The sequence below is a fragment of the Jaculus jaculus genome, chromosome X (assembly GCF_020740685.1).
Source record: "Jaculus jaculus isolate mJacJac1 chromosome X, mJacJac1.mat.Y.cur, whole genome shotgun sequence".
Classification (NCBI taxonomy): Eukaryota; Metazoa; Chordata; class Mammalia; order Rodentia; family Dipodidae; genus Jaculus; species Jaculus jaculus.
The window spans coordinates 65,300,112-65,312,610 of NC_059125.1; the positions used below are offsets into that span (position 1 = coordinate 65,300,112).

Sequence of the window (12,499 nt, forward strand, 5' to 3'; positions counted from 1 at the left end):
GAACCTGGGAAAAACAAAACATAATCAAATACTAGTCAATAAAAGAGAGCAAAGGTAAAACTGGAAGAACTACAAAACAAGAAAAATGTTAAAAATACACACCTTTCAATAATAACCATTCATACCAATGGCCTCAACGCCCCAATCAAAGACACGGGTTTGCAGACTGGGTTAAAAAGCAAGATCCTTCAATTTATAACCTCCAAGAAACTCACCTTTCCACAAATGATGGACACTATCTTAGGGTGAAAAGTTGGGAAATGGTGTTTCAAGCAAATGATACTACAAAGCAAACAGGAGGGGTCGCTATTCTATTATCTGACAGGACAGACTTCAGACCAACATTAATTAGGAAAGATAAAGAAGGTCACTCTATATTAATTAAAGAAACACTCCAACAGGAGGACATTACAATCCTAAACATATATGCACCTAACATAGGGGTTCCCAATTTCATCAAACAAACACTATTAGAACTAAGGTCACAGATAATGCCAAATACAGTTGTAGTGGGTGACTTCAGCACCCCACTCTCATCAATTGAGAGGTCATCCCAGCAAAAAATAAACAGAGATGTATCTTGATTAAATGAGGTCATAGAACAAATGAACCTTACAGATATGTATAGGACATTTCATCCAAATGCTACAGAATATACATTCTTTTCAGCAGCACATAAGAACATTCTCTAAAATAGACCATATATTAGGACACAAAGAAAATCTAAATAAATATAGGAAGTTGAAATAATTCCTTGCACTCTATCTGATCATAATGGGATTAAACTACAAATAAATACCAGCTGTAGAGCATACACAAAATCATAGAAACTAAACAATACACTACTAAGTGATGAATGGGTCAATGAAGAAATCAAGAAGGAAATAAAAAATTCATAAAATGATAATGAGAACACAACATATCAAAACCTTTGGGACACAATGAAGGCAGTCTTAAGAGGAAAATTTATAGATTTTAAGTGCCTATATTAAGAAATTAGAAATGTCACAGTAAAAAAATTAATGCTTCACCTTAAGGCCTTGGAAGAAGAACAAGGCAAACCAAAAATCAGTAGACAGGAAAAACTTGTAAACATTAGGGAAAAAAAATTAATGAAATAGAATCCAAAAAAGCAATTTGAAGAATCAATGAAACAAAGAGTTAGTTCTTTGATGGGATAAATAAGATTGATAAAATGTTAGCAAATATGACCAGAAGCAAGAAGAGACACAAATTAATAAAATTTTAGAGATGAAAAAGGCACCATCACAACAGATACCAGAGAAATTTAAAAAATCATAGGGCCATACTATAAGAACATATCTTCCACCAAATTTGAAAATCTGAAAGAAACAGATGATTTCCTTGCTTTATATGACCTACCTAAGTTAAATTAAGATGAGATTAACCACTTGAATAGACATATAACTAGTATGGAGATCCAAGCAGTTATCAAAAACCTCCCAACTAAAAAATGTCCATGCCAAGATAGATTCACTGGTGAATTTTACCAGACCTTCATGGAAGAAATAACACCAGTGCTTCTCAAACTTTTCCATAAAATAGAAAAGGAAGGTGTGGTAGTTTGAATAGATGGTCCCCAATATATTCAGTCTTTTATTGTTTGTAGTTTGCATTGGCAGCCATCTGGCTGGAGGCAGTGTCACTGGGTAGATCTTAAGGTGTGGTGGTGGGTTTCAGATTTCAATCTAAAGATATGCAAAGTGTGTCTAGCAGGTACTCCTGAAGTGTGCTGTGGCTTTTGGCTTTTTAGCTTGTGCTTCTCTCTCTCTCTGCTTGGCCCTATGAAGGCAGGCCAGCTTCTGCCATTATGGGACTTTCCCTGGATCTGTAAGCTTCAATAAATATCCATTCCTCTACAACTGTGCCTGGTCTGGAAGTTCATCTCAGTGAACCTGAAGCTGTCTACTACAGAAGGAATACTATCAAACACCATCTACAAATCCAGCATCAACCTGATACCAAAAACAAAGAACAAACAAAACAAAGAAAATTACAGAAAAATCTCTCTCATGAACAAAGATGCAAAAATTCTCAACAAAATATTGGCAAACAGAATATGAGAACATATCAGAAAGATATTTCATCCTAACCAAGTAGGCTTTATTCCAGAGATGCAGGAATGGTTCACCATATGCAATTTGGAGCAACAAAAATAAGGCTGGTGGTATCACCATACCAGATTTTAACCTATATTAGAGAGCCATACTAACAAAAACAGCATGGTACTGGCACAAAAATGGACACATAAATCAATTGAACAGAATAGAGGACCCAGATCTAATTCCGGGTAGCTACAGCCACCTGATCTTAGACAAATATGCCAAAAAAAATACTCAATGAAGAAAAAACAATCTCTTCAGTAAATGGTGCTGGGAAAACTGGATATATATCTGTAGAAGGATGAAAATATATCCTTATCTCACAAATTAAATCCAAATGGATCAAAGACCTTAATATTAGACCTGAACTCTGAAACTGTAAGAGGAAAAAGTAGGGGAAATCCTTTAACATATTGGTCTTGGCAAAGACTTTCTGAATATGACCCCAATTGCTCACGAAATAAAACCACTGATCAACTGCTGGGACCTCATGAAATTACAAAGTTTTTGTACAACAAAGGACACTATGAATAGAGCAAAGAGGCAACGTATAGAATGAGAGAAAATCTTTGCCAGCTATACATCTGACAGAAGATTACTATCCAAAATATACAAAGTACACAAAAAGCTAAATAGTAAGAAATCAAACAACCCAATTAAAAAACTGGGCCAGGGAACTAAATAGAGAATTGTCAAAAGAAGAAATACAGATGGCATATAAACATCTAAAAAATATTCTATATCCCCAGCCATAGGAAAATGCAAATTAACCCTACTTTGAAATTTCATTTCACTCCTGTGAGAATGGCTAACATCCTGAAAACAAATGACCATAAATGCTGGTGAGGAAGTGGAAAAATAGGAACCCTTCTACACTGTTGGCAGGAAAGCAATCTGGTAAAGCCACTGTGGAAATCAGTGTGGAGGTTCCTGAGACAGCTAAAAATAGATTTACCATATGACCCAGCTCTGCCACTCCTAGTTATATATTCTAAGGACTCATCTTAGAGATACCATAGAGATACTTGTTCAACCATGTATTACAGCTCTATTCACAATAGCTGGGAAATGGAACCAGTCTAGATGTCTTTGAACTGATGAATAGATGATGAAGATGTGGCACATTTACACAATGGAGTTCTGATCAGTGGTAAAGAAAAATGAAATTATGAAATTTGCAGGAAAATAGATGGATCTTGAAAGGCTACACTTTGTGAGGTAACCCAGGCCCAGAAAGCCAAACATCACATGTTCTCTCTTATATTTGGATCCTAGCTACAAATAATTGAACTTCTATGTGAGTTGGAATTAAACTCAGTAGCAGAGGTTATTAAGCTAGAAAGAGGCTATAAAGTGAACAGAAATGGAAGGAGGGAGACTTAACAGGATGGTATTGTATGTATGTAAGTAGAAGAACAGATTAATGGGAGTGGAAAGGCCTAAGCGAAGCCAGGGGAAGAGATTGAGTAAAGGAAAAGTAGGGGAGGGCTAATCAAGATCAAAGAGGATATAAATAAGTCATATGGAAACCTACTTTTGTGGACAGTGGAACACACAGAAGCCACAGATTGTTACTAGAAACCTTTTAAGTGCCAGGGATGGGATACCTCAAAGAGGATATAAATAAGTTATATGGAAACCTACTTTTGTGGACAATGGAACACACAGAAGCCACAGATTGTTACTAGAAACCTTTTAAGTGCCAGGGATGGGATACCTTCCAGTGAGTTATTGGCCAGGGAGAGGCCTGATGCTCCCAAAACATTACAGGCCATTGCAGAGGCCCTTGGTTTCCCACCAGGAATAGATGGTAAGACCCTATTGCTAAAGAGTCCACATACTTGGGCTGCAAGGTCACTGAGAAATCCTGCTGGAGCAGAGCTGAAAACCTCCTCCATGTAGATCAGCTGACAGAAAGCTTTAAAAGTTGTGCTGCATGCAGTTCAATTGGGAGAGATAGAAGTCACTAGTGGAGATACTCAACAATGGACACTGCAAGCCTCAAATTTGGCCAGCCAGGCCAGATGAGTCAATGGGTGCAATAGTGGCATGTCTGTTATGGGGGAAACCAACCACTCTCTACTTGGACTTCAGGCCCACTCCCTGGGAGGAAATACATGCCTGATATTGAAAACCTATAATAGGGGTAGTCATGAGACCTAGAGGTGTAACATCTGCTGCTATCTTGCTAAAAGCATATACTATGCTCACCAAACTTCCCAGTAAGTATTTCTCTTAATGTTTATACCCATATATTAATGCTACTCTAACTTTTGGTTAGAAAAACTTCTCTTTCCAAATGGTAGTGACCTTGGGATGACTCAGAAGGCACCATAGTGCTGAGAAGTGACAGAGGAGTGCTCAGCACTGAAACATCTCTATCACACCTTCCAAGGCTTAGAGTCCATTGTGGAAGAGGTCAGAGAAAGAATGAAAGAGTCAAAGGAAGGGTAGGGCTCCTTACAATGTGCTCCTCCAGACACAAAATGGTCTGTACGTTCATGAGCTCACAGTGTCTGACATTACCTACACAAGATCATCATAATAGGAAAAGATGATAACATCAAAATAAAAGAGAGATTGATTGAGAGGGCATGGTAGTTTGATTCAGGTGTCTCCCATAAACTTACATATTCTGAATGCTATTCTGCTAGCTGATGATGATTTGGGAATTAACACCTCCTGGATGCAGTGTATTTTGGGGGGCATGCTTTTTGCATAGCCAGTTTTCCCTTGCCAGTGTTTGGCACACTCTCATGTCACTGTTATCTACCTGATGTTGGCCAGAAGGCAATGTCCACCCTCTACTCATGTCATCCTTTTTCCCTGCCATTATGGAGCTTCCCCTGGAGTCTTTAAGCCAAAATAACTCTTTTGTCCCCACAAGGTGCTCTTGGTCGGGTGATTTGTGTGTGATTTGTGGGAACCTGACTACAACAGAGAGGGCAGGGATATGATGGACAGAGGAGTTGCAAAGGGGAAAATGGGGGGGAGGGAGGGAATTAGCATGCGTTATTGTCTATAAATATGAAAGTTGTGAATAAAAATTTTAATGAGTCCATTTAAACCAAAATATAAGAATATAAATTATGTTTACTACAAAACTATGAAGATATTCATCTAAAGGCTATATTCAAAAAAGATACTGGACTGAGATTTAAAAGTGCAATTTGGAAAACCTGAAACAATTTAAATTACAAGCACTGAGACCAGTTTTAGGTCACTGAAGCAGCTATTTTCAAACACATTTGCAGTCTTAAGGAAGATGGCCCAACTGCTTTACATTAAAACAATGGAGGGCTGGAGAGATGGCTTAGCACTTAAGTGCTTGCCTGTGAAGCCTAAGGATCCCGGTTCCAAGTTCGATTCCCCAGTACCCACATAAGCCAGGTGCACATGGTGGCACATGCATCTGGAATTTCTTTGCAGTGGCTAGAGGCTCTGGTGTGCCCATTCTCTCTCTTTCTCTGTCTGTCGCTCTCAAATAAATAAATAAAATAAATCTTTAAAAAAACAATGGCAAGGATGCCTGAGGTAAGACTATGATAGTAGTAGACATGCAAACTCTTTTGGAAAGAGTTGACTGGTGAAGGAACCTGCTTTTCCACATTATGATTTATTTCGTCCTTGAATTAAGAATATGGCTGTTTCCTGCCGGGTGTGGTGGCACACACCTTTAATCCCAGCACTTGGGAGGCAGAGGTAGGAGGATCACCATGAGTTCAAGGCCACCCTGAGACTACATAGTGAATTCCAGGTCAGCCTGAGCCAGAGTGAGACCCTACCTCGAAAAACCAAAAAAAAAAAAAAAAAAAAAAGAATATGGCTGTTTCCTGCACACCTGGTATTAGTTTTAGAAGCATGAAAAATGCAAGGAGTGGTCATAAATTACACACGGTGCCAGGAGCCGCTGCTGAGATGTGGCAAGAGGCAGAGAGTGATGAGCCTGATAGGATAGCAATACAATTGGAAGATGGACCATGGTTTGCATGAAGACCCAAAGATGTTTTGGATATACCAGGACTGTGCAAGGGCTTCCATGGAGTGCACTGCTAGCCTGGGATGGGAGTTTTCCCTGGCTACTCTGCCCAGCTGGAGGGGCGGAATTGTAAAATCCAGTCTGTCAGTCACTGGTTATATTGAACCTGAACTGCCAACGTTTAATGTTTGCTTGATGGTTGTTGAGTTTACATTGTTCTACTCTTTGCCTCTTATGCCCTGTACCAGTTGAAAATGTTTATTCTGTGTTTTTATATGTTGAAAAAATCTAACTTGTTTGATTTTGTAGGACTCATAGCTAAGAGACAATCTTAAATCTCAGAGGAGACTTGGGGCTTTGGAACTATCTTAAGTTTATAAAGACTGTGGGGACCTTTGAAATTGGACTTAGAACAACTTACAATGTGAGATGGTTAGGAATCTATTGGGGGCCAGGGGCAGAATGTGGTAACTTGAAAAGATGGCCCCCAATATAGTCAGTGCTTTATTACAGCTTGTAATTTAGATCCGTAGCCACCTGGCTGGAGGAGGTGTCACTGTGACCCTAAGGTGTGGTGGTGGATTTGAAATTCCAATCTAAAGATATGTAAAGTGCCTGGAGTTCCTGAAGTGTGCTGACGGATATGGCTTGTGGCCATTCTCTCTCTCTCTCTGCTTGGACCTGTGAAAGCAGGCTAGCTTTTTCTGCCATTATGGAACTTCCCCTGGATCTGTAATCCCTTCCTTCTATAACAGTGCCTGGTCTGGAAGTTCATCTCAGTGACCGGAAGCTGTCTGCTACATCCACATAAACCCAGATGCACAATATGGAATGTGTCTGCAGCTCATTTGCACTGGCTCGAGAGCATGTCCATGCCATGTTTTCTCTTTCTCTCTCTCACAAAATAAATAAATAATAATAAATAAGACTAAAATAAAACAAAAATAAGACAATAGTCTCCAATTATGCATATATCATGAGCAAGAGAGTTCGAAAGGAATCTAAACAAAGAATCTGCACCCCCTTGGCAAGGGTGCAAGCAGGGGAATACAGATCTCAGTACAGAAACTGAATACAATTTCTCCACAAACCTTCTTTGATTAGTTCACTATAAGAATTAGCATTAGGAGAAGGGATGAGTCATTTTAGAAACCAAACCGTCACATGTTTAAACCCCATTCCAAATTGAGTACTTACAGCAGTTTTATATGCAGCTTCAATGTAAAACACAAGGTTCTGTATGAAATTGACTTCATCAAGGCTATGAATGATATGCAGTCCTGAGGAGAGAAAATATATAGTTAGTCAATCATCACTGCAAGGCTCCAGAAATAGAGGTGACTCATGGCCTAAACTTAAATCTACTTCACTTCAATTGCCTTGAATGATCTGTCTAGGATTAATGGCTTATGCTTTTGTGATGTTTTCTTTTTTTTTGGGGGGGGGTTATTTTGAAGTAGGGTTTTATTCCAGCCCAAGCTGACCTGGAATTCACTTTGTTGTCTCAGGTTGGCCTTGAACTCACGGTGATCTTCCTACCTCTGCCTCTGAAGTGCTGGGATTAAAGTCATGCACCATCGTGCCCAGCTTTGTGATGGTTTATATTGTCTGTCAACTTGATGGCATCTAAAATCACCTGTGAGGGATTATCTAGATTAGATTAGACTGTGGGCATGTCTGTGAGAGATCATCTTTACTGGGTTGATTGGGATGAAAAGATCCACCTTAACTGTGTTCCCCACCATTCTATGAGCTGGGGTCCTGGACTGTATAAAAAGGAGAGAGCTGGCTGAGCACTGATATTCATTGTTCCCTGCCTCCTCCTTGTGTATGATCGGCTCTGCTTCAAGATTTTGTAGCCAGCCATGCCTGCCCCACCTTGATGAACTATAACCTGGAACTATAAGCAGAAGTAAACTCTTCCTTCCTTAAACTAGTTTTTGTAAAGCATTTTATCCCCGCAATGACAAGGTAACTAAGATAGTTTCTCTTCCTTTCATTTCTTCAAAACAATGCTATTAATATATAACTCTCATATGATACAACTCATCCATTACAAGTATCTACTGAAATAGTTTTTGGTCTGTGTACAATGTACAATCATCACCACAATCAGTTTTAGAATGTTTTCATTACCACAAAAAGGAATGCTATATTTATTAAGAGTTACTCTCCATTTCCATTCAATACTTGCCCATAGGCTATGTAATCATTAACCAATTTTCTGTCTGTATGGCTTGTCTCATTAAACATGAGCCAGGCATAGTGGTACATACCTTTAATCCCAAAGGTAGGAAGATACTGTGAGCTTGAGATCACTCTGAGACTAAGTAGTGAATTTCAGATCAGCGTGGATTAGAGCAACACCCCTCATAAAAACCCAAACCAAAAACATTCATATAAATGGAGTCATACAACATGAAGCCTTTTCTTTTATCAAGCATAATATTTTGAAAGCTCATCTGTGTTGGAACATTTGTTAATACTTCATTTCTTCATGGCCTAAAATTTCCCATTGTGTGGATTTAGCATATTTTACTTATCCAATCATCAGTTTGAAGACATTTGGGTTGTTCTTAATTTTTGACTATCACAAATAATGTTGCTATTAATATTTATGTACAAACTTTTATGTGAATATATGTTCTCAATTCTCTTAGTTATCAATGTACATAGGAGTGAAATGGCTAGATCAAATGGTAACTGTTATGTTTAACTTTGGGAGTAATTACCAGGCTGTTCTCCGAAGGGGATGAATCATTTTACATTTCTAACAGCAATAGATGAAGGTTTCTATTTCTCTATATCCCCGAAACACTTGATGTTATTTGGTTTTTTGATTATAGCCATTCTAATGGGTGAAGTACTGTCCCATTGTGGTTCAGATGTACATATCTCTAGTAACTAATGATGTGCAGCATCTTTTCATGTGCTTGGTTATTTAAACATCCACTGTTTAAAATTAGGATTTCTTTCCAGTTTTTTTTTTTTTTTTTGAGCCATGGTATCTCTAAGGCCCTGAACATGAAATACTTCTGTGCTGGGTTTACAGGATGTGCCACTCACCTGAATTAATTAGGATATTATTTTTAATAGTGAGTTGTAAGTGTTCTTTATTCAAAATACAAATATCTTATTATCTATACGATTTACAAATATTTTCTTCTACTTGTGAGTGGATATTTCTTTCTGTATTTCTCTTTCCTTTACTTCCTGACAGGGTCTCATACAGCCAAGGATGGCATCAAACTTGCTATTTAGGGCTAGAGAGATGGCTTAGTGGTTAAGGCACTTTCCTGAAAAGCCAAAGGACCCAGGTTCAATTCCCCAGGACCCACGTAAGTCAGATGCAAAAGGTAGCACATGCCTCTGGAGTTCGGTTGCAGTGGGTGGAGGCCCTGGCGTGCCCATTCTTTCTCTCCCTCCTTTGCTCTCTCAAATAAATAAATAAAATTAATATATATTTAAAAACTTGATGATTTGGCTGGAGAGATGGCTTAGAGGTTAAGTGCTTGCCTATGAAGCCTAAGGACCCCAGTTTGAGGCTCGGTTCCCCAGGTCCCATGTTAGCAAGATGCACAAGGGGGCGCACGCATCTGCAGTTCGTTTGCAGAGGCTGGAAGTCCTGGCTCGCCCATTCTCTCTCTCCCCCTCTACCTGTCTTTCTTTCTGTGTCTGTCGCTCTCAAATAAATAAATTAATTAATTAAATAAAATAAAAACTTGATAATTTATTTTTGTTGCTGTTTTGAGGTAGGGTCTCACTCTAGCCCAGGCTGACCTGGAATTCACTAGATACTCTCAGGGTGGCCTCAAACTCATGGTGACTCTCCTGCCTCTGCCTCCTGAGTGCTGAGATGAAAAGTGTGCACCACCATACGTGGCTTTTATTATTTTATTTCATTTTGAAAACTGGATAATTATACAGGATATTGTGAGAACTCCAGATACTGAAACCCTCTTCTCTGAGGCTAGCTTTTATTTAGTGATGTGGTTGGACTATTTCAGTAGTCTGTTTTCCCCATAGTATGCAGCGTCTGATATTCCTTAGATGGTACAGCCTTGGAGAAGTACACTGCTACCCACCCTGGGAAGACAAGGTTCCTAAAGATCTGATCAAATTTCTTTCCTTGATCTGTTACATGTCTGTCTCTGCTAGCATTAAGCTAAGCCTCTCTGTTCTACTGATTTCATCTGATTAACCTACTGTTTTGCATAATCTCCAAGACAAAAATCGTTCTATAAAATTCAGGCACATTGCAAGTGGTATTTGATTCAAGTCTTTGAGACTTGCTCCAAAACCTAACAGGACTCTCTTTAGTTGTCTCTCTGGTTCTGTTTTTAAAAATCTAGCTACTCTGTTAGCTTCTTGATGTTATAGAAAAACTATTTCCATTTTTATTACTCGTAAACAAAATTTGCATTGTCTCTCTGTGGGTGCTCATGAGGCTTGAACTTTTCCACATTTTGTTCCAAGATTCAGTTTTCTGGGGAGGAGCTTTATTCTTCCAGTTTGCCTGTCTCCTTCAACAAAATTTCTGTGCCTTTGTTCCAGAACTGGTGGTAAGCTCAGTGGCCCATTTCTTTTGGAATGACACTCCTACGACAGGGATAGTACCTCTCATCTTCCCAGCTTCTTTCCAAGTATGGAGCCTCTGTCCTACTTAAAAGGTAGACTGAGGAGGGCTGGAGAGATGGCATAGCGGTTAAGCGCTTGCCTGTGAAGCCTAAGGACCCCGGTTTGAGGCTCGGTTCCCCAGGTCCCACGTTAGCCAGATGCACAAGGGGGCGCACGCGTCTGGAGTTCATTTGCAGAGGCTGGAAGCCCTGGTGCGGCCATTCTCTCTCTCTCCCTCTATCTGTCTTTCTCTCTGTGTCTGTCGCTCTCAAATAAATAAATAAATAAATAATTTAAAAAAAGAGGTAGACTGAGGACAATCATGCCTAGTCTTCTCACTCTGCTTTGGCTGGACTAAAGATTTTACTCCACAGGGGCTGGGGATGGCTAAACTATTCTTGCTTGGACTAGGAATTATGTAATGCACAGCTGAGGATAATGAGAAATGATGCCAACCTACTTCTCTTAGGAGAATCCAGTAATCCTAAACTGGAGCTGGAAAGAGAGAGGACCTTGTATTCTTGACTATCTACCTCAAATAGTATTACTGTCATGCTGAGATGGAGTAAGGGAGAGACAGTAGGTTGAGACTCAAATGCACCAATCTCTCACTGTTTGTTCTTAAGATTTAGATTTCCTAGAGTGTTTCTCCACAGGCTGAATGAATGTCCTTTGGACAATTTCTAAGGACTTTAAGAGTTTTATTTTTAAAAATAATTTTTTAGGGGCCTGGGGAGATGGTTCAGTGTATGAAATGCTCAGTACCCAAGTGTGAGGACTGGAGTTCAGATCCTCAGATTAAGTGTCAGGTGGAATAGCCACTGGCCTGCTTTCCCAGAGTTCAAGAGGCTGGCTCCTTAGACTAGCCCAATCTGTGAGCTATCATTTCAAGTGAGAAACCCTGTTCCACTAAAGTAAAGAGTGAGTATTGAAGATATCCCATGTCAACTTCTGCCCTCCACATGTACCCACACACATGCAAGCATGCATACAGACAGATGCACACCACATACATAGAAAAAACAAAATTTAATAACAATTCTAAGCCAAGTGTGGTGGCTTATACCTTTAATCCTAGCATTTAGGAGGCTGAGGTATGAAGATCACTGTCAATTCCAAGGACAGCCTGGGTTCTACAGAGAGAGTTCCAGGTCAGCCTGAGCTAGACTGAGACCTCATCTTTAAAAGAAAACCCAAAGAATAGTTTTTAGCACTTTTGGTTGGTTTTCTGGGGGAAAGCCCATGAAGGTCTTCATACTACTAATCTGTGAGTTGTAGTCAGTTTCTGTTTAAATCTACCTTAACCACATATTCAGAAATATGTAAGCTATTCCTTGTTCTATGAAGAGCATTATATTCTATCTACTAATCATATCTACATAGACACTTTTCATTTCGAGGCAACTTCATTATATAAACTCTGTATTATTTCTTGCCTAAAGTATTTAATTAACCTCATAACTAGCCCTCAATCATAATTTTATTCCCCATCCTTCTGCTCCTGGAATGAATCATCTAAAACTTCCTCAATTATTTACACTGAATGGCTCTCTACTGATTGCAAAATCAATTCCAAACTATTTAGATGGTACATAGGTCCTCAAACAGCTATCCTCAAATTTACAACCTTGTATGTTTTCCATGTTTGGATTCAGATTACACTCCAACCATAGAAGGTATCTAGCCTTACCTTGATGAACAGTACCTTTCAATGATATCCTCAAATTATTTCATTCCTTTCTGACTTGTGAATTCCTACTTATTATATACTTGATCAAAT

The 12,499-nt window shown here is 39.1% G+C and overlaps 1 protein-coding gene across 4 annotated transcripts in view; it reads right to left on the bottom strand.

Moving 5' to 3' along the window:
• The window catches only part of Phka1 (phosphorylase kinase regulatory subunit alpha 1), a 124,476-nt gene that overhangs the window by 95,791 nt on the left and 16,186 nt on the right, over positions 1-12,499 (bottom strand). For all 4 annotated transcript variants that reach the window (XM_045140046.1, XM_004660934.2, XM_004660933.2 and 1 more), the window contains exon 5: positions 7,300-7,382. In XM_045140046.1, the coding sequence (XP_044995981.1) occupies positions 7,300-7,382 (83 nt within the window). The remainder of the gene's footprint in view (positions 1-7,299; positions 7,383-12,499) is intronic.